General features: G+C 39.2%; 1 protein-coding gene across 2 annotated transcripts in view; it reads right to left on the reverse strand.

Moving 5' to 3' along the window:
* Positions 1 to 2,900: 2,900 nt before the first annotated feature.
* The window catches only part of bmal2 (basic helix-loop-helix ARNT like 2), a 34,506-nt gene continuing 10,781 nt past the window's right edge, over positions 2,901 to 26,625 (reverse strand). The window contains exons 2-17 of one of the 2 annotated variants that reach the window (XM_067420315.1): positions 24,427 to 24,556; positions 23,430 to 23,483; positions 23,292 to 23,333; positions 22,917 to 23,074; positions 22,668 to 22,747; positions 21,582 to 21,674; positions 19,317 to 19,434; positions 18,218 to 18,364; positions 17,093 to 17,333; positions 15,878 to 15,984; positions 15,244 to 15,394; positions 15,028 to 15,095; positions 14,590 to 14,707; positions 5,413 to 5,503; positions 5,214 to 5,322; positions 2,901 to 3,579 (exon numbers count right to left, since the gene is read on the reverse strand). In XM_067420315.1, coding sequence (XP_067276416.1) covers positions 3,428 to 3,579; positions 5,214 to 5,322; positions 5,413 to 5,503; positions 14,590 to 14,707; positions 15,028 to 15,095; positions 15,244 to 15,394; positions 15,878 to 15,984; positions 17,093 to 17,333; positions 18,218 to 18,364; positions 19,317 to 19,434; positions 21,582 to 21,674; positions 22,668 to 22,747; positions 22,917 to 23,074; positions 23,292 to 23,333; positions 23,430 to 23,483; positions 24,427 to 24,556 — 1,859 coding nt within the window. In that variant the 3' untranslated portion in view covers positions 2,901 to 3,427. The remainder of the gene's footprint in view (positions 3,580 to 5,213; positions 5,323 to 5,412; positions 5,504 to 14,589; positions 14,708 to 15,027; positions 15,096 to 15,243; positions 15,395 to 15,877; positions 15,985 to 17,092; positions 17,334 to 18,217; positions 18,365 to 19,316; positions 19,435 to 21,581; positions 21,675 to 22,667; positions 22,748 to 22,916; positions 23,075 to 23,291; positions 23,334 to 23,429; positions 23,484 to 24,426; positions 24,557 to 26,625) is intronic. The other variant, XM_067420316.1, reaches the window with a different exon arrangement.

Here is a 26,625-nt window from a genome sequence, read left to right on the forward strand (position 1 = left end):
AAGGCTAAAACTGCCCCATCAAAACCCCTAACTAGCCATCTTACAAGAATTGTGATCGGCTAACACATCTAACCCCCTGTATGACAAGCACTTACATTTGATCCCTTGAAATTTCAGGGTAATACGGTACATTTACCAAGCATAGAGTGACGATGGATCGCGGCGAGACTTTTCACAATAAAACCCCATACTATTCACATCACCTAGCAGGATTTCATTTCAGCTGGATGGGGTGGGTGGGTTCCTCCCTTCAAGTAAGCTCTTGGCAGCATGTGGCAGAGTTGACAATGATATGAAGATTTGTTTTTTTTTAAAAGCAGCTCACACCACAGTCACAGAATCACAGGACATCTGACAGCACAGGGCAGCTGAGCGTTAAGGGTACTTGAAATATGTCTGCGGTCAACTTGCTTTGGTATAATTGGTCAAAATCGGCCATTTTTAACACCAGGTCATGAGACTCCTGTGGCACATATGCACCGTCACAGTAAAGCAGTTCAGTACGCTGATCGCCTGAATGAAAGGTCACCAGTAACAAGGGAAGAAAAAATTCTGGAAGAAAAATGTGCAAAATCGGATACAAAGCCACGCCGAAATGTGAATTCACTGAGCTGAACGATTACCCGAGAGAATCAGATAACTGTTTTGGAAAATGTTTGTTACAAGAAAGTGAGAAAGCCCGAGAGAGAATTAGTATCCAGAGGATGCGCATATGCAAATAAGAACTAATTTATAATATAAAAAAACCAGGGAATTATTACAAGAAAGGGCATCATTTAATCCTTTTAGCATTTTAACAGCCTATAAAGAGGTGTCATGCTTCCCAGGCTGAATTCTACAGTGGACATTGTTTTTGATCTATTCAAAGATTAATTTAATAACATTTAAAAACTGTAAAAACATGTTCTTAGGTCTCTTGCCTTAGGTTAAAGTGATAGTACAGCCAAAAACGACAATTCCAGCATTATTTCTCTCACCATCATATTGTTCTAAATGTGTACGTTTTCTTTTTTTTCCAAAAGGCTGGCATACACTACATGACTTTAATCTGAGCAGATGATAAAAGGTATTTATTATAAATATTATTTTAAATATTTAAAAATGTTTTTTGTGCTGCTGCACGTCCCTGTGTGGGTGTAATAAGCAAAGTGTACACGTTGTGCACCGGCCTGTAGGCGCATATTACTAACGCGCCCTTTAAATAACACAAAAAATATTGCGCTATTGACTTTAGACCAGGTTTTTGTTAGTCATGTTCAGTTGCCTCAAAATAGCAACACGTCAACAATGCGCCTGAACACACCTCGTTTTCTGTCCATGGGTGCATTTCAGTGCATTTGCTATTTAAACAATGCTGGACATGAAAATGATAACTGCGTTGGGCTGAAACTAGCAAAAAAACAACATGCAATTGCCAACTTTGTAAATGGTTACAGGAAGAAAAAAAAAACAGCATCACTACATATACTAAACAACTGAGGATCACACTCTACCAGACTTTAAAGTCATTCCGAACATAAAAAAATCATGCAGAAACGTGCCTCATTGCTAGATGTGTAAACAGATATTTTGGCAACAAGCAGCGACTCATCCAGATTATTTAATCGGACAAAATCTGGACAAAAGTTGTGTAGTATATTTCCAGCCTTAAGATGAGGAAAAAAGCAAACCAAGAAAATGCCGCAAACGAGATTTAAGATCTATAGAGGTGGAAGTTGTGCTTTGAATTAGCACTTCTATGATGCTTTTTAGTCATTCATCACTCATTTAAGCTTGACAGCACTTGGTCACAATTGACTTTTGTTACATGAAAAAACAAAACAAAAAACAACATTATTTTAAACATCATTTGTGTTCCATAAAAAGAAAGTCACACAGGTTTGAAAGACATAAGGGTGAGTAAATTATTATAGCTTGTTCATTTTAGGGTGAATTATGCCTTTAAAAGTGGGTTACCATCATGACTTAATGGTTGGGCTTATATTAAATCTCATCTTGAAGCAGGAAGAATGTGCAACCATTTCTCCCCACTACCCTATTGTCAAGTTTTATACTATACAAAGTGATTGTTAGTATTTTGAAGCCGAGTATGGATTAATTTATTCCCATAATTAAAATGATGGGACATAATTCCACAATATAGTTTAAACAATCACCTACTAAATGCTGACCACACAAGCATGTTATATCTCTTTGCACATAACTGAGACCTAATGAAAGAATGAAGCCCTGAACCAATGTCTCAACATCATCTTAACACTTAACACTAAAAAGTGGTACTAGGCGGATCCGACAAAGGATTTTGAGACAGGGCTTCCATGAATTGTTCCCTGAGAGACCCTGCCCATATTTTACTTTCCAATAACCATTTACCAGTTGCTGATCTCCATCCAGGCATTCATTCAGAGCAGAAGATCTAATTATACACCTGCAGGGGAGACAACTGGGAACATTTTCCCAGGTCCTCTATAATACAGCTTATACAGCTCATTGGGCCCATCAGTAAAAATTGTCCCAGGCCCTGTGAATTGTAGTGACGGCCCTATTTCAAGAATAGCTTAGCCCTGGCAGGATAGACTAAGGTCTGACAGAAAAGCACACATTTACACACAGATTTGTAGACCAGAGGAAAATGACACACAAATGTCAGGCCTAACGGTGATCCTCAATTTTTCCACAGTCTTTTCAAGTAGTTCTGTTTGACAAATGACCCCAAGCGCTCACCAATACCCCTCCCCATTGTTCCTCTCATGTTCATCATGAAACATTGAATTCAAGATGATTTCTGCTCTAAAAGGGTAAAATAACTACCAGGCTTCCCTTGCCAAAGGAATCCCATGATGTATATTATATATATATATATATATATATATATATATATATATATATATATATATATATATATATATATAAATCAGTCCAGGTTTGCCTCAAAGCATCCATGTACTGTTCAAGTGTTGATTGACTAAGGAAACAGTTTTGAAATCCTTACGCCACTGGATCACAGTGGACCACAGTTCTTGCCTTATGGCTTGGCTGAGGCATATGTTTCTCAACATGGCAAAACAGGCCAAAAACGACTCTCTGTTCTGATATCCATCCCATGGGGTAAGAGTGACCTCAGAGCTGAGATGAAGAAATGCACACCAGACCACATAAAACCTGGTCCTGTTGCTTAAGGTACTCAGTTTAAGGTACACAGAGAGACCCCCCCATCCCCTTCGGTTCTCCTTCACCAAGGACAGCCATAAGATACCCTGCCATGCAGCTTGCCAAAATGCATTAAAAAAAACACTAATAACTTAAAAAAAACCATAAATGTCAAAAGAATTTCCGATGGCTGGTTGCCCATTGAAAATTAATGGATGGTTAATTTTAAAAAGCTCCAGATAAGTTGGGTCTTAAAAAAAAAGATGGAGCTATGTGTTCACAGAGACCAGTGCATCTCGTCAAAGTCCACGGCCTCACCCAGGTTGGCATCGGTCTCCAGTAAGCTCATAATGACTGCCATGGCTGCCTCGTCAGTGCTCAGAGCACTCAATCCAGGAACCCCCTCAAGGTCCAACTGAGAGCTTCCCTCTGGAGGACAGACACAGAAGCAGAGAATGGAAAAGGTGAGTGCCATATTTGGAAAGAATTTTTATTTGGTTAAGGTAAAAAAACCTGCACAGTATCTTTAGCGCAACAGGAAGGAAAAAGGATTTCTACTCTTTTTTATTTTTAAAAGGGACAAATATTCACGTTTAATTTAAAGTCGACCCAAATCGAAAGTTGCAATTGTTCTTTTTTTACCCTGGTGACATATATCAGAGTGAAACGCATTCTGAGGGCGAGGCTTGATTTTGTCCTTCATTGCTAAGAAAATGGTGGCAGAAATGAGATGATGAATGATAGCGGAGCTCCTCACGCCGTAGCACGTGACAGGAAGAGAAGTAATTTCAAGAGGGTTAACATTTATTATGAGGGCACATGAATTAAAAACATTTTTGATTTCATAGTGACTTTAAGAACAACTGTAGAACATAAAAGTATTGATTTTAGTAATGAATTTGTTTTTAGTCAACAGTACAGATTTAAAATTTGGGCCTATTATCATTTATACGCCATAAAAATATTTATCAGCGTTTTACTAATGAATCATTGAAAAATATACTATTTAATACCTACACCTACTACTACAACTACTAAGTAAATAGTATAAATAGGCTATTTTCCATCCTGGTTTTGAGCCTGTTTTTTTGTCGGCAGTCTTACCCATGATTGCGGTTTTGATTAATGAACCGGGCTGGGAGTTTTTAAAAGCCTCAGGAATCTTTTGCAGGTGTTTAGAGTTAATTAGTTGATTCAGATGATTAGGTTAATAGCTCGTTTAGAGAACCTTTTCATGATATGCTAATTTTTTGAGATAGGAATTTTGGGTTTTCATGAGCTGTATGCAAAATCATCAGTATTAAAACAATAAAAGACCTGAAATATTTCAGTTGGTGTGCAATGAATCTAAAATATATGAAAGTTTAATTTTTATCATTACATTATGGAAAATAATGAACTTTATCACAATATGCTAATTTTTTGAGAAGGACCAGTACAAGGCACAGCATAATTTTTAATCTCATTCTGTCTACAAATCCAGTCTCGTTTACAAAAGTATCCGTGGTGAAATTAATCGAACAAATGCACAATAAAACCCACTTTAGCTGGAACTTCATTAAAAAATAAAGTTTAGCGGCATTCCTAATATTGGAATCCGAAGGAAGCTTATGCAGCAACTGTGTTCTTCCACAACCAGGCACTGCACATTATTTTGTAATCTTCAACGACATAATTGGTAGCTCGATACGGTTTAGCATCACGTAGGCCTTTGTTATGTTATCTTAAATGACATGCACAAATTGGTGGGTGGGGATCAGATTTAGGGGTTCGTCTTCTGTTGAGGCGACGATTCGCTGCTCTCTGACGTCACAGGTCCCTCATTTAATGAGTCAGCTGTGAATAAAATTGACTTACAAGGAAGTATTTAGCTCCCAAACTTACAGGATATTCTTATATTGCAATGACCTTTAATATATCAAAAGAAGAAAAGAGTTTATTTTTCAAATCATGACCCCTTTATTTGTTCCGAAACAAGCCTAATTTTCATTTTACAAAACACACTTCCCCCCCCCCCCCCCCCCCCCCCCCCCCCCCAGAGGAAACCCATGAGATTTTTTTACCCGCTTTACCCATGAGATTTTCACCCGCTGTGAAGGCCCCACCCCGCGCTTCATCCTCTGAGCTTGATTTACCAGGCATCTCCACATCTGTTACTTCACCATTTGGCACCTTAAAGCACGAGAGCACAGTTGTGTTAGAACGCAATAAGCCACAAAACTAATTTCTAAACACACATACACAGTTGCTCAGCAGACTCACGTTGCTGCTAGCTTGCGCAAGGGCCAGTGGAGACTTGTCCTGCAGTACACTGAACGGACTTGTATTGCCGCTGGATGGTGAGGAGTTCATCCTTAATATAACAGCATAACATCAGAATTCATCTTTTCTTTAGAGATTTGCAGAACTAAACTACGTATTTTCAAAACAGACTAATCATTTACCATGCAAACTACCAGCCAAGTAACAGATTAAGTACAGTATGCCAAAACACTGCTGCTATAATATCAATCATATTAAAAAATATATTATTAATTTTCCTGGTCCCACTTTATATTAGGTGGCCTTAACTACTATGTACTTACATCCAAAAATAAGTACAATGTACTTATTGTGTTCATATTGTACTGCAAATCACTTTTGCTGATATTGAGGTGGGATACGGGTAAGGTTAGGGACAGGTGTGGTGGTGTGGGTAATTTTAGGGTAGGGTTCGGTGTAAGGGAAGTGTCAACAGTGAAATGATAAATGTAACTACAGAAAGGATTTACATGCAGGTAATATTTTAAAATAAATACAATGTAAAAACATATACGTACACATTAAGTGCATTGTAACAAACAATTAATTTAAATGATAGTACATTGTTCGGTTCTTTGGGTCACTAAAATAAATAAATAATAATAGTGGTAAAATTCATGGTTATAAAAAGTCTACTTAAAATATTGGGAACAGTAGGATTTATTTAAGCAAAAAATATATAATATATTTACATCATAATGATTATTTGTTGCGCGATGGTAATTTGGGTATCAGCATGCGCAGTTGCGCCGGAAGCTTCTTTATAAACATACAGAGTAACGTCTATTGTTATTCACAACCCATCATCAGGAGCACACAGCCCGTTGGTATGTAGCGAATTTAGAACCTTTTGAAAGTTCATCATAAGCTACGGTCTGCTGTACTTTAATTCAGGAATGTGTAAAGTTTCATACTTGTGTAATTGTCAACATTGGCTGCGTTTAGTCCGTGCTGAGAGACTTGATTCATAGTTAGGTTAGCGCGTGTACTGTTCAGTTCTCTGGGTTGCGATATGTTCGAACGCAGGATAATTCACAAATTACCAAGTGAACAAATGTAACAGACGGTTGTGTGGTAGGCAAAGGAGTTGCATCAATACAGTAAAGCATTGAGCTTCAGTGTTATAATGATTAATGCACTTTACCCGCTGACTCGTGTGATAGTTATACTCTGCGCACGAGCGCTGCGCAGATGCGATGCGCAGTAGCGCTGCGCCGCTATGCGTGATGGGAAATGTAGTTTCTGCGGTGTCTATACAGCTGTGTAGGACTGTATAGGAGATTATATTATAGTGTAATCTTATTTACAGCAGAAATAGACCTATTTATTTTATTGTAACTACTTCATGGTTGTTTATTTTGCATTATATGTTCAATGGATATATTTGTAACACTGTTTTATTTCTTATTTCAGGTTTATGACCTGTGGTCAGTTGTATAAATAAAACAAAAATACAAGACTAATGACAAACACGAGTCGTGCCATGTGTGCTGCCTGTTGCTAGCCCATTCGGATGGCTGAAAATTTAAAAAGATCCGAACAGTCATAAACCAGGTTTAGGCCTGCCACTCAAACATTGTGGCCCTGTTCTGAAGACCAGAAAAATAAATCAGTGACTGGTTACCTTATCTAGTTAAGCTAAAAGCCCATCTATACGGCCTATTCACTTGCTAGTCTGCAAACTAAGAAGCAAATTAACAAGATGGCAGAAAAGGAGACAATAGAGAGGTTACGGCAGAAGCGTTCAGCAGCCCAGACTGCGTTCACTAAAAGAGCCAATCATCTCACCTCCAGGGCCAATGCGTTAGAAGAAAGGGATCTAAAGGCTGAGTGGAGAGAGTTCAAAGGAGATCATACCAGAGTAGAAGATGCAGGATTTGATTTTGCTATGGCCCTACGAGAATTAGAAGACGAAGAGGCCACAAAAAAGGCAGATCAGGTTGACGAGAAAACATTGGAATGCAATCACAAGTTTGATGCAGTTAAACACCTCATCCAAAACAGCTTCTGGACCAGATTTGCTGAGGAGCAAATCTCCACCCTCGTTAAAGAGGCTAACTCAGCCCTCGATCAGGCCGAAGCAACTGACCATATGCAGCTGTCTAGGAAGGAGTGTGAACTGATAAATAGAAACTTAGAACGAGAGGTCTGTGAAGTCAACAGGCTAGTAATTGAGTGGACAGAAATGATTCCTCATGCCGCACTAACGGAATCTAGAGACCGTAGCAGGATGATGAGAAAGCGACAAGAGAGACTGTGGGATAAGTGGGCATGGCAACGCAGCACTTGGTCTGAAGATGAAGAGGAGCAGAAAGAACTGGTGAAACTGAAAGTTACTGGGAAGAAAGACGAGGACGAGGAAAGCCAGACCGGTGAGCAAGCCGCCGCGTCTATTAGTTCTTCTCCTAACCGTAAACTGTCCTATCCCGTAGACCGTCACATCCCTATTAGCGAAGTTCGGCATGACCCACCCATCGCTCCCACCTATCTCAGTTATGGTGGACTTCCAAATGCTACAAGCACGCAATTGCAAGTCCAAGGTGCTCCCAACATGTACCCAGGGCCTTTCAATTTCAAGCCCCAAATCATGCTGGAACGTGCGCGCCTGCCTACATTCTTTGGTAACATGAGAGATTACTACCGTTGGAAAGCTGAATGGGAGGACCTTCAGCAGCTGGGGAACCCTCATGGTTTGGAAAATATAAAAAAGTTCCATCTTATAGGAAGTTTAGATGACAAAGTCAAAAGAGAACTCGTCTTGTCTAGCTGTGGATCTGCTACAGATGTGTTCAGGCTCCTGGACAACAAATATGGAAACAAGCCGAAAATAGTGCTACTTATCTCAAAAGAAGTACATGACCTACCACCTGTAAGGGGAAACAGCCCTAGAAAGACGATCGAACTAATTCAAGCTGTGGAGAGAGCTCTTCGTGACCTCCAAGTCCTGGGGGAAGAAGATGCTGTGAAAAATCGGTTAGTAGCACAGTCGATTGAGAGTAAGTTACCAGACTCCCTGAAAGAAAAGTGGCTAACTTATAAGAACGACCCTGCAAGCGGCTTTTCACCCAGAAATCACTTCGATTGTCTAATGGTGTACCTGAAAAAACAGGAAGACATTCTTGAAGAGTTAGATCAACTGCAGCCTAGCTCAAAAGACTATACTGAGAGGTCACAGGAAAAGAGTAGAGAAAAGAAGGCATTTACCAAGGCTACATCAATCCAAAAGGGCTCTCAACCTAGTTCATGCATAACCTGTGGAGACGAAAAGCACGCAGGTAGATTGTTTGCATGCAAAGCCTTCAAGAAGCTCAACCTGTCAAGCAAGAAAGCTCAGTTAAAGAAGTCAGGAGTATGCCTCAAATGTTTGCGCATCCATAATGAGGACGGCTGCTGCACTGAAAGGTTTCTATGCCCAAAAGAAGACTGTCAGAAAGGAGGGTCCTCAGACCACAACTACTTACTCTGCCCGTTGCCACAGACGAAAAAGAATGATAAAAAGAATGAAGAGCAATGCAAAGTGAGAGTAGAGACAAAGAGACTTGGATTGACAGACAAACAAGAGGAGGTTCTTGCCAAGCTCTCTCCAGAGCTAAAAGCAGAGGTCAAAGAAGCTTTCTCGAATAAGATTTCAACAACAGTGTGCACTAGTTCAAATAGTGAGCCAAAAGAGTACCCCGTAGTAATGATGCTACTCTCCGTGACGACTAACTCGGGTCAGCTAATCGGTACACTAATCGATCTTGCTTCAGATACCAATTATATATCAAATGAAGCCGCTGAGCGTCTTAAGCTGAAAGGCGAAGACATCAAGCTGATTGTGCAAGGAGTTGGAGGAATGGAGAAGATAGTTGCTACCAGAAGGTATACTCTGAGAATAAGAGTAAAAACACAGAAGGGTACAGTGGCGGAGCACAAGCTCCTATGTTACGGCCTGGAGAACATTGCGAAAGTGAACCAAGCAGTCACACCACAGCAACTACTGAAATTCTTTCCTAACATCGCCGCTCACGACTTGGTCCGCCCTGAGAAGATCGACCTTCTAATAAGTCATAGGGAAGGTCGCCTGGTCCCACAGCCAATCAAAGTGGAAGGAGACCTCGTCCTCTGGGATGGTCCTCTGGGAATAACGGTCGGTGGAGCTCATCCTGACCTCTTTGAGCAAGTAGACTTAGCGGTGCACAGGTCCGAAACTCATTTTGCACGTTCTATGAGATCAGCTTCAAAGGCTTATAAAGAAGTCCTTGTTGACCCAACTGAACTTGCCAATGCTAAAGTAGTTAATGGAGGAACAATCCTCAGGAGTACTTTGGTCACCAACAAAGAAATGTTTGATTGGTTCAAGTGGGACAGCGTCGGTGCTGCCTGCGACCCTCAATGCGGTGGCTGCAAATGCGGTAGATGTCCCCCTGGTGGTAAAGAAATGACACTAGGAGAGGAAAGAGAAATAGAAAAGATCAAAGAATGCCTCACCTATGTGCAAGCCGACAAGCACAGCAAGTCTCCTCACTGGGACGCAACTTATCCATGGAAAGGAGATCCTGCGACACTGCCAGACAACCGACGTGCAGTGGAGGCAACTTTCCTCAATACTGAGAAACGCCTCGAGAGGGAGCCGGAATGGAAGGCTGCGTACAGGGAGCAAATCCACGAGATGATCTCTAGGGGAGCTGCCGTCAAACTCACTCAAGAAGAACTTGATAGCTGGAAGGGGCCGAAGTGGTACATCAGCCATTTAATCGCACCAAATCCACACTCCTCCTCTACCCCTGTAAGAATTGTATGGAACAGCAGCCAAGAGTTCTGCGGGGTGAGTTTAAATGACCTTTTGTACAAAGGCCCAGACGTCCTCAATCAGATCAGAGGAGTCCTTCTAAGATTCAGGACTGGATTGTACGCCGCCTTAGGCGACGTGAAGAAAATGTATAACTCTGTTTGGCTTAAAGACGAAGAAGTTCATCTTCATCGATTCCTTTGGAGAGACAACCCAGAGGATGAGATTCAAACCTTCGCTGTCGTCAGAGTTAACATCGGTGATAAACCTGCTGGTTGTATTGCCCAGGTCGCTATGAGGGAGACTGCTAATCTTCCACAGTTTGCAGCCATGGTTGAAGAACGGCGTGTTCTGGTAGAAGACAGCTATGTCGATGACATATTAACATCCCACAATGACATCAAAACACTGGAAAAGATCACCAACGGAGTTGAAAAGATCTTGGAGGCTGGAGGCTTCTCCTTAAAGCCGTGGGTTTTGACAGCCCAAAGTGGGAGGTTAGAAACCGCAGTTAACTCCAGTAACAGTGAGAAAACTTTGTCTGCACCTAAGACTCTTGTGTTGCCTAACCAGATGCGAGACGAAGAAAGTAAAGCACTGGGTGTCGGCTACGAACCAGAGACCGACAAACTTCGGGTGTTGACGTCCATCAATTTCTCAAAGAAGCGAGGCAAGATGAGGACGGAAATTGATTTGAAGGAAGAGGAAGTAAGAAGTGGAACTCCAAACCCCTTAACTCGTCGAGTACTTCTAAGTCAGGTCGCTGGGTTCTACGACCCTATCGGTTTTGGCACTCCAGCAAAGCAGAAAGGAGTAATGCTTGTAAGGGAATCCTACCAAGAAGCAAGTATAGGTAATCCAACTAAAGATACTTGGGATGACCCACTGTCGCAAAAAATCCGGGAGGCTGCTATTAGACTCTTTGAAGAGTACGTGAGACTTGGCAAGATTAAGTTTGGAAGAAGTCTCACACCTTTTGGAACCATGGGCTGCCCTATGGGTGTCACGTTTTCGGATGGGAGTGAGGCTTCCTACGGCGCCGTGCTTTATCTCCGCTGGGAAACACAAAGAGGAGTTGTTGTGAGGTTTGTTGAATCGAAAGCCAAACTTACTCCTCTCAACCAGAAAGGGGACGTAATCAAGGCAGAGTTATGTGGCGCTGTCTTCGCAACCCGGTTGAAAAGGTATTTTGGGAAGCACTGCCGCCTTGAGGTCAAACGCTGGGTCCACTTCGTGGATAGCCTAACTATCTTAGGGGCAATCCAGAAGGATAGTTATGGCTACCAAACATTCTTCTCCAACCGAATCGGTGAAATACAGATGGCTGGGCCAGTGGACGACTGGAGGTGGGTTGACGGCAATCTCAACATTTCTGACATCGTCACTAGGGGAGCAACTCCTGAAGAGCTCGATGAAGAGTCAGAATGGCAACAAGGCCCTGAATTCCTAAAAAGACCTGAAGCTGAATGGCCTGTGAAGATGGCCAGCGAAATTGTGACCAAAGTTGCTGATAAGGTGAAAAGGCTACAAAGAAAAGCATTCTCAGCTGTAACCACTAGAGCTCAATCGCAAAAGATTGCAAGACCCTGCAGCACTGATAATGGCGCTAACGTTGGAGTTAATATACTACAACCACTGCCTGAAGACCAAGGTCCAACTCAAGCAGTAGAAAGGCAGAGAAGGAAACTTTGGAGTGTGGCTCTTGTGCGCCTGGTGGAGCCCAAACGTTTCAGTATTTTATCAAAACTATGTGGAACTGTCGCTTGGGTTCGACGAGCTGCAGAATCTTGGCTAAGTTTGAAGAACCGAGCCTTGAATTCAGCAAAGTGGGAGGCAAATAGTTCTAAGCTATCTGTAGAAGAGAGAACAGTTGCTTTTCAAGACTTAGCCCTTGCTGCCCAGGACGGCTTGAACTTTAAGACTACAGCCTTGAACCGCCTAGTTGTAACTAAAGATGAAAACACAGGACTCTTGCTCTGTGGCGGTAGAGTACAATCTTGGAGTGAAGACCGTAGAGCAATACCATTGATTCCTTTCCAGTCATGGTTGGGGACTTTGCTGGCTAGAGAAGCTCACAAGGCCAACCATGAAGGTGTTGCTGCTACACTGTTACGTACGAGAAGAAAAGCTTGGGTCATAGAAGGCCGAAGGACAGTCAAGAAGATTATGAACGAGTGCGTTACTTGCAAGAAGCAAAGAGCAAAGCTATGCCAACAAGTAATGAGCGACCTTCCTCATGAGCGTACTAGCAGAGCAAACCCTTTTGAGTACACCACATTGGACCTTTTCGGTCCCTTCGAGGTCAGAGATGCAGTAAAGAAACGGACCAAGAAAAAGGTTTGGGGAGTTGTGTATTGTTGTATGGCTTCCAGAGCCATCCACGCGGACCTCGTTGACGACTTGTCTGCCGAGAGCTTTCTTCAAGCCTACTCCAGATTCACTGCCCTGAGGGGGCACCCTCGGAAGTTATGGTCTGACAGAGGCACAAATTTCATAGGTGCCAAGTCAGCTCTGAGAGATCTACACAAGCATTTAGCATGCTTAGAGAAGGTGGCTGTTGAGGACATAGCAGCAAAAAATGGAACTAAATGGCAGTGGGCTTTCCATCCTGCGGACTCGCCCCACAGAAATGGAGCGGCCGAGGCAGCTGTTAAACTTATCAAAAGAGCTCTCAATAGTCTCGGCGGAACGACCGGTAGCTACACCTGGGGGGAGTTCCAGACTCTTCTCTACTCAGCAGCCAACTTAACTAACGAAAGACCCATCGACGCCAAGGCGCAAGAGCAAGAAGATGCAGTAGAGTACTTGACTCCTAACTCCCTCATCCTGGGACGCACTGGACAAAGAGGAGATATGCACTGTGTTGACTTGGAAACTCACTCCTGGCGTAGATTGAGGGCTATTCAAGCGGGAGTTGACAAATTCTGGTCAAAGTGGAGTGAACTAGCGGGACCAAACTTGTTTATCCGGCATAAGTGGCACAGAGTGGAAAGAAGTGTCCGGGTTGGAGATCTGGTTTGGATCACAGACCAGAATGCCTTAAGAGGGCAGTTCCGGCTCGGTCGAATCGTTGTCACCTATCCGGACAAGTTTGGAGTGGTCCGGGATGCTGACGTGGCGACCTGTATAGGCCTTCCTGCCCCCCTTGTTGCTAGGACCCAGGCAAAAGATTCTACCTTACTTTCTACTATCATTCTTCGCAGGGATGTGCGGAGACTGGTCGTATTGATTCCTGTTGAGGACCAGCACAAAGTATAAAGTCCTTACCAATGGGTACCCAAGAGACACTTATTGTTTAGGTAGTGGGTAACCCTGGAAGGCGGCTGAGTGGTTCAAGGGCAAACCTACACTCAGTAGGAGGCAAGGTGGTGGTGCCTACCTCCTTAGAGAGTACTTTTGAGCAAATGATAACATTAGAAAGCATTTGTTAATTCTGTGTATGCTGCTAAACTTGACTTTTAAGTTGTTGTTTCTACTGTGAAAACTCAAGTTACTTTGTAGTGGCCTCCTTGGATTTGCATCAGTCGGCCAAGTGGGAGGTGTTCGGTTCTTTGGGTCACTAAAATAAATAAATAATAATAGTGGTAAAATTCATGGTTATAAAAAGTCTACTTAAAATATTGGGAACAGTAGGATTTATTTAAGCAAAAAATATATAATATATTTACATCATAATGATTATTTGTTGCGCGATGGTAATTTGGGTATCAGCATGCGCAGTTGCGCCGGAAGCTTCTTTATAAACATACAGAGTAACGTCTATTGTTATTCACAACCCATCATCAGGAGCACACAGCCCGTTGGTATGTAGCGAATTTAGAACCTTTTGAAAGTTCATCATAAGCTACGGTCTGCTGTACTTTAATTCAGGAATGTGTAAAGTTTCATACTTGTGTAATTGTCAACATTGGCTGCGTTTAGTCCGTGCTGAGAGACTTGATTCATAGTTAGGTTAGCGCGTGTACTGTTCAGTTCTCTGGGTTGCGATATGTTCGAACGCAGGATAATTCACAAATTACCAAGTGAACAAATGTAACAGACGGTTGTGTGGTAGGCAAAGGAGTTGCATCAATACAGTAAAGCATTGAGCTTCAGTGTTATAATGATTAATGCACTTTACCCGCTGACTCGTGTGATAGTTATACTCTGCGCACGAGCGCTGCGCAGATGCGATGCGCAGTAGCGCTGCGCCGCATAGTAGTTAAAGACACCTAATACAAAGCGCGTCCATTTCCCCATCTATATTTTTAATTGACCTCACTAATTAACTAGTCATTTGTTGCATGACTAGTTTACATTTTCATAGTTTGTAATATTTCACTGTAAATTACATAAAATAATAATGTATAATAAAAATAAAAATGTACCTATTATAGTCCATTATCTCATTAGCAATTTGGGTCCCTATGCACCCAGCATAAATCATGCCTGATGCACTGGAGATCCCTGGGATGATTGGAACTTGTTGAGACTTCTTGGCATCATCTACAAAACATAAAAAATATTATCAGATAAGAGGCATAAACAAAACAACCAACCAAACCAAAACACCCCTCCCCCCAATAAATAAATAAATAAATGAAAAATCAATAAAATAAAAAAATCAATGCATCTATCAAAAAAGGCAAGACGGCTCTTTTAACTAGAAGGCTGATTATTGACAGCTGCCACATTGAATAATGTGTTTTACTCAGAATACATAGAGTACTCTGTCTTTTCCCTTGTGTATTATCTTGCAACGCAATATGCAAGTACACGCCTAGAAACAAAACATATTTACAACATTGGTAGATCTCAATACTTACCCTCCGAGGCCTTGGAACTGCTAGGCTGCTCGGCTTTATCCCCTGATCCACCTGGATTACTCTTACCGCTGAGTCAGGTGGAAAAAAAGTTGACAAATAATCTGTTATCTGTTATCTCATCGATTTGGATTTGACAGGTTGAATCATCACATTGATACAGAGTAATAGCAAAAATGGGTTTGAAGAAGAAAAAAAAGAGTTGATACTGGTACTTACGACATAACTGTGTTGGTTGACACTATGTATTCTACTTCTTTGGTCCAGGGATTTATAAAACTAAACCACTGACTTTGTAAGGTGACAAAAGAGCCATATTTCGTTTTGAACTTGTAGCAATTTGTCTCGATCTTCTCTTTACTCCTCAGCACTGTAAAAACGAAGCAGCCATAATGAGATATTAAAGGGACAATACACCTAAAAATAAAATGTGTCATTTACTCACAAAATTACAATTCCATATGACTTTTTTTCTAATAGAACACAAATATAATGTTGAATGTAAGGATCACTTTAAATATAAGTAAAGTAAAAAGGATCCAGGCTGTCAAGCTCCAAAATGACCAAAAGAAAGAAAGAAACTTATACAGGATAGGAATTTTTCACATGAATGTCAAAAAAGGTATGTCAAATTTATTTGTATGTGCATGCAATTCAGTATAAATCTATGCGGATCTCTCTGAGGCACTGGCCTCACGTATCTGCCATTGAAAGCTGTTCTAATGTTCTTTGGACGTAAGACTAATGATGGATGATGGGGATTAGGCAATCTGCCCATTCTTGGAAAATACTTTCAGGAAACTCTGTTTACAGCTCTAGTGTTTCTAATTTTAAGAATCCGGATGCATTGTACCTTTTCGATGCCTATCCGCCAAATGAGGCAGGTCGTCCAGGTGGAAGTATTCATAGCAGGATGTACCTAGCAGCTCCTGGGGTAAGTAACCCAGAATAGTGGTGGCTCTGTGTGTGCATAATGCAAATGGACAGTAGTTTCTTAAAATTAAATTTTTTCACTATACATATACCGTAAACATGTGTGGTGTAATTTTTTCAATGTTAAATACTTTCTCCTATCACAACATGCATAGTAAACTATGAATACACCATTGATATAGGTGTGGATCAACATTTTAAAGCCCAAAATAGCACATCCATCCATCATAAAATTTATCCACACAGCTCTGGAGGGTTAATAAAGGCTTTCTGTGAAGTGATGCATTTGTCTAAAAAAAGCATTCATATTTAAAACTTAACAAACTAAAATAACTAGCTTCCGATAGATGGCCGTATGCAACGATTTACGGCAAGAGTAACCCCTGACCTGACGCACAACGTGTTGACGAACGAGGAAAAGCAGAAGATAGAGCAACACAAAACACGGAGAAATACTACTTAGAAGTATAAAATGAGAATTTAAAAAAAGAAAGGAAAGGCCTTTATTAACCCCCTGGAGCTGTATATATGACTTTTATGATGGATGGATGCCAGGATCACCATTCACTACCATTATAAAACTTAGAAAAGCAATGATAGTTTTTTTATACAATTCTAATTGTTCGTCTGAAAAAAGATAGTCATATACACCTAGGATGGCTTGAGGGTGTGTAAATCATAATTACAATTTTTGGGTGAACTATTACTTTTAAGAAAAATGCTGTAAAATGTACCCATTTTCACTGCTAGTAAATTTAGTAAAACAATTACAAAGAAACGGCAAGTAACACATTGATTTAAACATTACAATTAAACATATTACAATACAATATTAATTAAACATATTTTAAAGTAGAAAGACTGAAATTTTCCGGTTATCCTTTTTTTTTAAAGTCTTAAAGATTTTTTTTCAAATGTAGTTAATTTCCAACGTTACATATCTGAATAACAGGTAACTAAATACAGCAGTTTTCCGTTAACACATGTCAAACTAATACAAGCTTTGAAAAGAAAAAACATGCTGCCCTCTAGTGAGAATGGCAAATCCACGGATAGTCAACTTACTGCTGAATGAATGAGGCTAATCACATACTCTGGGGCTATTTGTGTACCAAGCTACCAAGTGTGAACTAACCGTTGATCCACAAAGGTGAATTTGCCATCCATGGCGTAGCGGGTGACAAATTCGGTGGGCTTGACCTTGATCTCTCCGTTGGTCTGCGGGAGGATGTGGGGGTGCACACGGCCCACCGCTACCAGGCAACTGAAGTGGGAGCTTTCCTTCTCCACCTCGGCCTCCCCCTCCGTGCCCAGCTGGCGCGTGGGCCAGATGCGCATGTAGCCTGTGCAGTGAACGGTGCAGTACCGCTGGGACTCTGATGGGGCAGCCAATCAACACAGAGTCAATTTACAGGTGATCTGTGAGCCAAATGTTCCACCATATGTTGTTAAAGAGGGACACAAAGGTGCATGTTTCGTTCCCTTTTCGATTTGCTCTATTTAATCTAAAAACGTGCGTTGACAAACATCTGACACATTTTTTTTCTTCTTTTAATATTGTGCCAAAAGTGATACTTAATAAAGCTTAAATACAAGCTTTTGCTTAACATGTTGAACAAACTGTCATTTAAAAAAAATGCCTGTTCAATGCATAAAAATAATCAATGCATGGCTTTATGGGGTTGTCTGAATGACTAGTCAACTAACTTCTCGGGCCAGTTTGGAAAAGACTATGCTCACCAAGAACAGAAACATCAATGCTATCCAAGTCCAGACATCACAGCACAACACTTTCCAAAGTGAAGTCACTATCCAACTATCCAAGTTTGTAGGGATACAGCTGTCGGAATAAAATCCCACAAGCTGTGCTCACACTACTGCATGTGGCGAGAAGAAAGAAGAAAAGATGACGCGTGTAATGGAGAAAATATGCAGGCCACGTCATCAACACGTCACAAAATCACCACTTGGATTTTTGGTTCTCAGTAAGAACAGAGACATGAAGATGTTTTCCGCTTATTGGCGGTCTGAAGTCAAGGAAATCATTTCATTTTAATTTCTACTCCCATTATTTATTAATTTTTACAGAGCAATCATAACAGACTTAATAATGGGTTTCATCACAGTCGATTTGGTTTCATGAACATAAGGCTCTTCTGATTCACTTAATGTCATCAATGAAATTAGAAAAATAGCTTTAACAACTTGACTCTAAAAACAAGATGAGCTCCTGATGTTTCTTAAATGTAATTCTACTGACCTTTCTTTTTTGAGGCACCAGCCTGGAAGTCCTTCTCCTCTTTGATGGTAACTTTGTTGTACTTCATTCGGCAGAAGAATGAGCGGCGGGCTCCAGAGCAAAGCCGAGCCGATCCGACAGGGAGCTCAGCCTGCACCTGCAACCCCGCTACACACACACGCGTTAGGCTTTTGTTAAATGTGGGGGCATTCCATAGGCGTAATGGATTTTACACTGTACATTCTATCCCCCTACACTATCCCTGCCCCTAAACCTACCCATCACAGGAAATATTCTGTATTTTTGTAGGGACATTTGGTCCCCACAATGTAATATAAACAAGTACACACACACACACGTTAAAAGAAATGCTTCCCCCAAAAATGCATGTTCTGTTTATCATTTACTCACCCTCATGTTCTTCCAAATCTTACAAAAAGCAATCCTATTTTCTTTACAAAAAGCAATATTATAGCTTTGGAAGACTTCAAATACAAAGCATGAGTCATACGGACTACTTTTATTGTGCTTTTCCTGGGATACAAGTTTTAAACATGTGGGAGAGTAAATAAGGAACTATAAATGAATAATAAACACTTTAAATTCATACACATTCATTCATACACTATCATTTTAAAGTTTGGGAGCAGTACCATTTCTTTGAAAGAAACAAATATGTATGTGGCAGTAAAGACATACATAAAGTTATGACTTCTATTTCAAATAGATGTTTCTCTGAACTTTCTATTCATCAAATAATCATGAAATATGAAATCATAGTTAGGTATCATAGTTTCCATAAAAAATAAGCAGTGATTGTTAGAATGATTTCTGAAGGATAATGTGACACTTAAGACTAAGAACTTAAGAAGTAATGATGCGAAAACTTCTGCTTTGCTATCACAGGAATAACTTACAATTTAAAACATTGAAATGAAAACAATTATTTTAAACTGTAAAAAGAAGAGGCTTCTTTCCAAAACGCCTTTTGAATGATAGTGTGCATGAACAGAAAGACATAAAACTTTATAAGCACTTATAAAAAGCATTGAGGAAGCATCCACACAAACGTGACATAGAGAACAACATTTGTACAGCCTATATATATTTATATGTTTACTTTTGGCATCTATGAGGCGCTCCCGTGGGTAAAGTTCGGAGGCAGATAGCTGTTCCTTCACTTTTCCAATGTCCTTTGGATGAACATAATCAAACAGGCTTTGTCCAATTAACTCCGTCTGGGGAGAAACATATTCAAATGAGCCATGATCTGACTACAATATTTTGCAAACAGGTCACAATATCATCAGCCTAATTATTTATTACCAGGCAAAAGGATTTTTTTTAAACAGCCCTCAAAATACTAGTATATACTACCAGTCAAATGTTCAGTCATACTAGACTGATTTAATGTTCAGGTTTCTATGTATGAGGTTTCTTGAAACCTATTCAACAAAATGCTTTAAAAAGCATAAAGCAATTTTTGTTGACATACATGCACATGTATACATTTTTCTTTTTTTAGTTGGCATTAACAGTTAACCAACCTTTTACTAAAATATAAAACCATGTACTGTGTAAGAAAAATATTATATAATATTACACAAGACACCATGCTGTTTCCAAAATAAAATAGCTTTTATTAAGTTGATAACACATCTGAAACGAACAAATCCCAAAACCTACATTTCTGTACTCTTCTGGGGAATCTTGAAATGAATCAGGATTTGTTTTATTATATTTGTTCATCTCAGATATTTTGTTAAAAATATTATTAAAGGGGTGGTACAACACAATTTCACTTTTCTAACTTACTTTAGCTAGTGTGTAATGTTGCTGTCTGAGCATAAACAACATCTGCAAAGTTACAACGTTCAAAGTTTAAAACAAAACATTTCTAAGGACTACAGCAAGCGGCTAATAGGGACTACAGACTTTCCTTCAGGGTTGGTGACATTACCAGCCCCAATATTTACATAAAACCCTCCTCCGAGAATATTAAATAAGGGGGGTGAGGCCATTTTTTATTGCTGTGGAAAAAAGTTGTTGTGGTATAGTTAGTAGGCTGGAGTGTTGCGCAATGACGCTATGCCGGCGAAACACTGTTATTTTCATCTGGATTGCAGGTCCACTTTGTTTAGCCTTCCTGGGGACGGGGGAGTTAGGGATCAATGGTTAATTTATTTTTAACTCTGTCCCTCATATAATTATTACCCAAATCTCGCTCTCTGTGCTGCACGGAGGAAAGCTCACAATCGTCGCGAGTTCAATGCAGGATTCGCACAACAGCTTGTAATGAAAGATGGAGCAGTTCAAACTTTTAAAAAAGAAGTTGTTTACGGGCCACAAACTGTATGATTTATTTTTTGTTGATGTTTTTTTCTGTAATAGTTCGTATTGTTAATTGTACAATTACAAGGAAGTAAACAAATGACAATGCTTTTTAACTCTGCAAACCAGTTTGTTAAATGCTCATTCATACTTAACATTATCTGACAAACACCAAACGTTACAAACTTTTTAAAATCTCAACAGTGAACTTGCTTGGAATTAGTGTAAATTATTCTTTGATTAGAGCTTTTATGTATAGTTTATCCACATGATTGTTTATCTACAGGCATGCTAAACATGGTTCTGTATTTGATTTGGCTACTATAGTAAAGCCAATGTTTAGTGTTCATTTTGGGTTAATAGTTCTTGCAACAGATATTTGGCTATAATCGTTCTAAAAAATACAAAAGGTGCCATTCAGTAGCAATCAGTATAGATCCACAGTCTTTACAGACTACCGGTAAAGTAAGGGGTTTCCGAGAAACGTGCACTAGGTGGTTAGCAAATCACAACACAGCTGGGTCAGCTAACCAATCGGAGCCCATTGCATATTTTTGAGGGACAGGCTTCATAGAACCCAGAAACCATTAGACCGTTTTTACAAGGAGGAGTAGTGTAGAATAAAGGTAAAATATATGAAAAATAATGCAATTTTTTGAAAACGAAGCATGAACACGTTACAGTGCACCGCACAAACACAATCAAGCCTTCGAAAGAATGTGTTTAACCACCCCTTTAAATTTTGGAAACAGCATGGTGTCTTTTTTAATCTCTGTCTCTCTCTCTAAAGAATGACAATCTAGCGACTTTTTGGACTGCTATATCATCTATGTTCCAGATAATCTCTGACAGATAATATGTAAATTAGAACATCTTTTTTGGACATTCGGCTATATATTATATACAAATTACAGTTTTTCAGGCTGGATTAGGAGAGAAAACAGATGTAATCTGCAGACAGACATTATTTTTTAATTTTTGAGCAGCTTTTAAGCTACTTTCCATTTAAAATAGTTGGCAAGTAGTTGGTCTTTTTATAGTCAAATTCTCCTACCCGGCTGTAGTTCAGGATTTTTGAAACAGATTCTGACACAAAGACAATTTTTCCACGATCGCAGCCAACCACAAAGAGAAATCCATCCGCAGCCTGGACAAGAGGGAGATCATTCAGGGTTAATGTCGTAATTTTGCAATTGCAAACAGTCAAAACCCACCCACATTATCAAAGATTTGCTGTGATATTTCTTCTCCTATTACATATAGCTTTAAAGTCCCCCCTATGGAGAAAATCAAGTTTTTAATTTTGTTTATATGTCTATATGATGTTTTTAATATGAATTTGCACATGGTTTGTCTTAAAGCATAAGTCAACACCATTGCAGAGTATTTTCTTCTTAAAACTGCATGAAAAAAGACGGATTGAAATCGACAGTGAGTCTTACGTCACAAACTACCTTGTAACCAATCACGTCAGCGGGACTTATTACGCTGACGCTATTTCCGCTTTTCCCGTCATGAGTATGAGGTAACGCTGCTCTGTTTTACAGATTATATACATCTGAGTGTGTTGAAAATCATGTTATGACGTTACTCTGTGTGTTCACTTGGCGGCTGCTGTGATACTTGTTGCACACTGCAGTAAAATAGTTACTTTTCTGCAAAATAAAACAGAGTTACGCAGATATGACGCAGTTAACAGGCGATTCCCTCACACGTCCAGGTTCCTTGGTTAAAATAGCAATTTTCTCACGATTTACAAATGGTTGGAAACATTTGGGATATTGTAAGTACACAACTGAACAAAATATATAATAACACTGGCCTAGAGGTTTTTGGATATTTTACTGAAAAAAATGTCACAGTGCACCTTTAAAGGATTAGTTCACTTAAAAAAATGAAAATTTCCTGATATAATTTTACTCGCCCCCACCTCATCCAAGGTGTTTGTCTTCATTTCTTCAGTCAAACAGAAATGCATTTTTTTAAGAAAAACATTCCAGGATTTGTCTGCATATAATAGACTTTGATGGCAACTAACAGGTTGAAGGTCCAAATCAATGCAGTTTCAAAGGGCTTTAAGGGATATCATTTTTTATTACAGGGGACTTTAACACATAGCTCTATAAACTGAAGGATTTACCTTAAGGACAAGGTGCTTGAGCTCATCATCTGGGAGAAATGCAGGTTTGTAATTGGCTTCTGCAAAGGAGTTGGTCGCTCCTGAAAAACAGTGACTTTATTACACCACATACGATCAAGAACATTCATCAGTGTATAACAATGTTCAGTACTCATGAGGAAAAACTAATTTTCAAACTCAATATTAGTCTTGTGCATGCTAGTCTACACTAAAAGCATCTGTAAAGACATTTAACAGTCTTCTAGGTACCTTTGAGTGATTTGAGGTGCTGGACAGCCATTCGTAACACAGTGAGTTTGTCAAGCTTGCGGGACATGGGGTTACAGGTGGGAATCATCACTGCCAATTCGTCAATCAAGTTATTCATCTTATCGCGCCGTCGTTTCTCAATCTGACTGTGAGGTTCCCTACGAGATGACGTTAATATGTCATAAGTACCGCAAGTACTTAACTTAGTTGAAATATAACGTCACTAAACAACAAACTATTAAAGTGTTTTCAATGACAGTTGAAATTTCTAATAAAAAGGACAATACATAAATAAAAGGAGAAAAAATAAGTGGGTTAAAGGGGAATAAATAAATAACATAATCAATCCCCATAAAATCTGGATACAATAAATACCTGATGCACTTAATTTTTAAATGCTGGTCGTCTCCTTCCGATCTAAAAAACAAAATAACAACATGCAGATATTAAAAATAATGAATAAAATTGTGGATCAAGTTTAGCCACACAGAGTATCGATAATGGGCATAATACCTTCCCTGACTGTCCTCCATATCCTCGTCTAGATTTGATGCAGATTTTGTTTCTCTGGAAACAAAGTGGTCAGATGATTAAAATGACTCATGAAATGCTGCTGTGATTCTAAGAGGGCATTATACACAGACCACGCACATCCCCCTCCAACACATCTCGACTCATTCAGAAAAGCAAGACGAAGTAGTAGTCATACAAATCAGCTATAAAATCCCAATATCTAACATCAATAGTGTTATACTCGGACACCCACACATACACTCTTTCTAGACACTAGGGGATAGGCAGTATGGCATATATAGACATTTAATATATATATAAAGACATTCATGTGATTTACAAAAATGAATAAAAAATGAACAAACAGAATAATACCAAAATTAAAGAGGCAGAGAGGAGTAAATATGTTGTTAGGCAAACGCAAAAGATCTTTTGGTTGCAGCTGTTGTACAACTTCTCAGTCTTCTGAATTAATAGAATTAAATTGACATGCAAGTATGTAGAAGTAACCGATCAGAATTAAGAACCAGAATTACCTATTTTATTAGCATTATTACTATTTTTTGTTTTTGTGAAAACTGCTAAATTTTTTTCAGGAATCCTTTATGAACAGAAAATTCAAAAGAACAGCATTTATTTGGAATACAACTCTTTTGCAACATTATAAATGTCACTTTTGATCAATTTAATGAATCCCTGCTCCTTACTGGATAAAAGTAATAGATTATTTTAAAAGAAAACAACTTCTGAATAATAGTGTAAATAAAATGAATAATTTGAGTAGTTAAATTTTAGTCAAGAGAATGTAAGCATTTAAATCAATTATTTTAAAAAGCCATTACTACAGTGTTATATACATTGTTAATATATAAAACATTTAATCGTTAATTTTACTGACAAAAAATAACAATATATTGATGTTTACAGTTTCTGTCATATTTTTGTCAAACCACCAGCCTACTAGAGACAAATACAAAATATTTTATTATGTACTTACTGGATGTCCATGCTGCCTTTCCGTTTCCTGGGCAGCTCCATGCCTGAGGCCATGCCGGTGGCTGAGGTGGGGGTCATCAAACCAGACAGAGAGACGGAGAGGCCCTGGGGTTCTTCCTCTAATGCATCTCCTGCCATTAGTGGGAGGGATTTATTTTAGTAAAGTGACAAAAAGAAATATGCCAAAACAATTTGAAGTAGGCAGGACTGCAAATGTTCAACTACGTGCTACATATTGGAACCAGGGCACTGTGGAACAGATTTCATAACAGACTTCTAAAGAATCAGACCATCTGTAATCGGCACACAAAGTCAAAGGATTTTTATGTGAATTCAGAAGAATGATACTTTTTGCCTGTGCGGTGACTTTAGTAATAAACAGGACATTTTTTATCTTGCGAAAGTCATCACAAAAATGTTTAAAAGTGTAATCTTAAAACCCAGAAACCCAGTTTACACCTGATTCTTCAAAACACACGAAGTTCAGATAGAACTACTTGCTGCATTGAGGCTGGCCGACCAGAAGCACAATACAGACAACCTAGTTCACCACCGTAAGAACTTGCATCACTCTTTCCTTTATGCTCATCTATCAGCCCATTTAGACAATGAGGTATCAATTAATATAGGGTCTTTGAATTCCCTGTACAAACAAGGCTTTAAAACCAGAAGCCTTTATGGCAGTTATGTCTATTTACATATCCAGTCTGAGGATCAGTCAAACGCTAACACCATACATCCATTGAGTTCAAAGAGATTTAGCTTGTCAGTTTTGGCAAAAAAAAAATTATACAAAAATGAAAACCGCTAAGCTGCATTTAGTTATTGTTTCAAATCAAAGCAAAGGAATCTTGAATATTAAAGTCAATAACATTTCAGTTTCGGTTTCTATTACTTCTATTTATAAAAATGGCTCACTGGCCTAGTGTGATTATTAAAATGCAGAAGAGTGCAATTTAAACAAATATATTCAAAGTTGAAGGGCAAGTACTCCACACAAACTCGAGTGACCAGCTTCTCTTTATTTTTTGTGTGTGCAATTCTGAAAAGGGGCTGACACAGTCAAATATATATATATATATATATATATATATATATATATATATATATATATATATATATATATATATATATATATATAAAATTACATATACACACACACACATACATATATATATATATATATATATATATATATATATATATATATATATATATATATATATATATATATATATATATATATATAAAATTATTATTTTTTAATATGCTTTCCATTTTTGTGAACTGTTGTCACTGTTTATCATTTAAAATAATAAATATAAAACATTTTATTGTATCAATTTTTTTAAACATATTGTTCCACATTATTTGTGGTTTTGTAATTGATTTTTTGAAAAGCAAGACAAAATAGTAAAAAAAAAAAAAAATGTTCATAGGGATGTTCATATCGCAATCATAGCATTTGTTAAAATGAAAGTATGATTTTGAATTTTATTTTATCAAACTGTGTAGCTCTACTTGACACCAAGGGACATAATGAAGCTGTTTTTGCCATCTGCCATCCCCATTGACCGCCCTAATCCATTCACAAACTCCCTGTGAGCAGAGCAACTTATTCATGAACAGGCATTCACAGCGCAGTCTGTTTTCCTGGCGGCTTCACCTGTTGCCTTAAGCCTCTAAAACCAACAGACACACTCTTCCTCGAGCCATGTGTACACGTGCATTTACTCTGTGTGTGTGTTTACAGTGACATCAGGTTCAGGTGACAATGGCACGGGCCAGGCCAAACACAGCTCGTGGCCCTGGCTCCTATATTTAACAGTCCTCTGCAAGACCAGTGACCTAAATAGTCGTTAACAGATCGGCAACAACCTGATTTTTAATCCTGTGTGCTGGAGTGAAGATCTGTGGCGGGATTATTTGGTTTTACAAGGCCGCTGCAGAGCTCCGTCTTTCACTGGCTCATGATTTTATCTGGACTCCACTGACCTCCATTTAGATGCTAAGGCTCATGATGACTTTCTGACATCATTTGCACAAGAGAAAGGCCATTTCACTGACTCACTATTCATATTGATGTGAGGATTTTACAGGACCATTCAAATGCATACACATACATAACCTACATATGCATAGGAACAATCATATTCCAAAGTATTCAACCTCAAAAATCACTCAACAGCTTAATCTAGCC

Source organism: Pseudorasbora parva, chromosome 16, assembly GCF_024679245.1.
Source record: "Pseudorasbora parva isolate DD20220531a chromosome 16, ASM2467924v1, whole genome shotgun sequence".
NCBI classification, from domain to species: domain Eukaryota; kingdom Metazoa; phylum Chordata; class Actinopteri; order Cypriniformes; family Gobionidae; genus Pseudorasbora; species Pseudorasbora parva.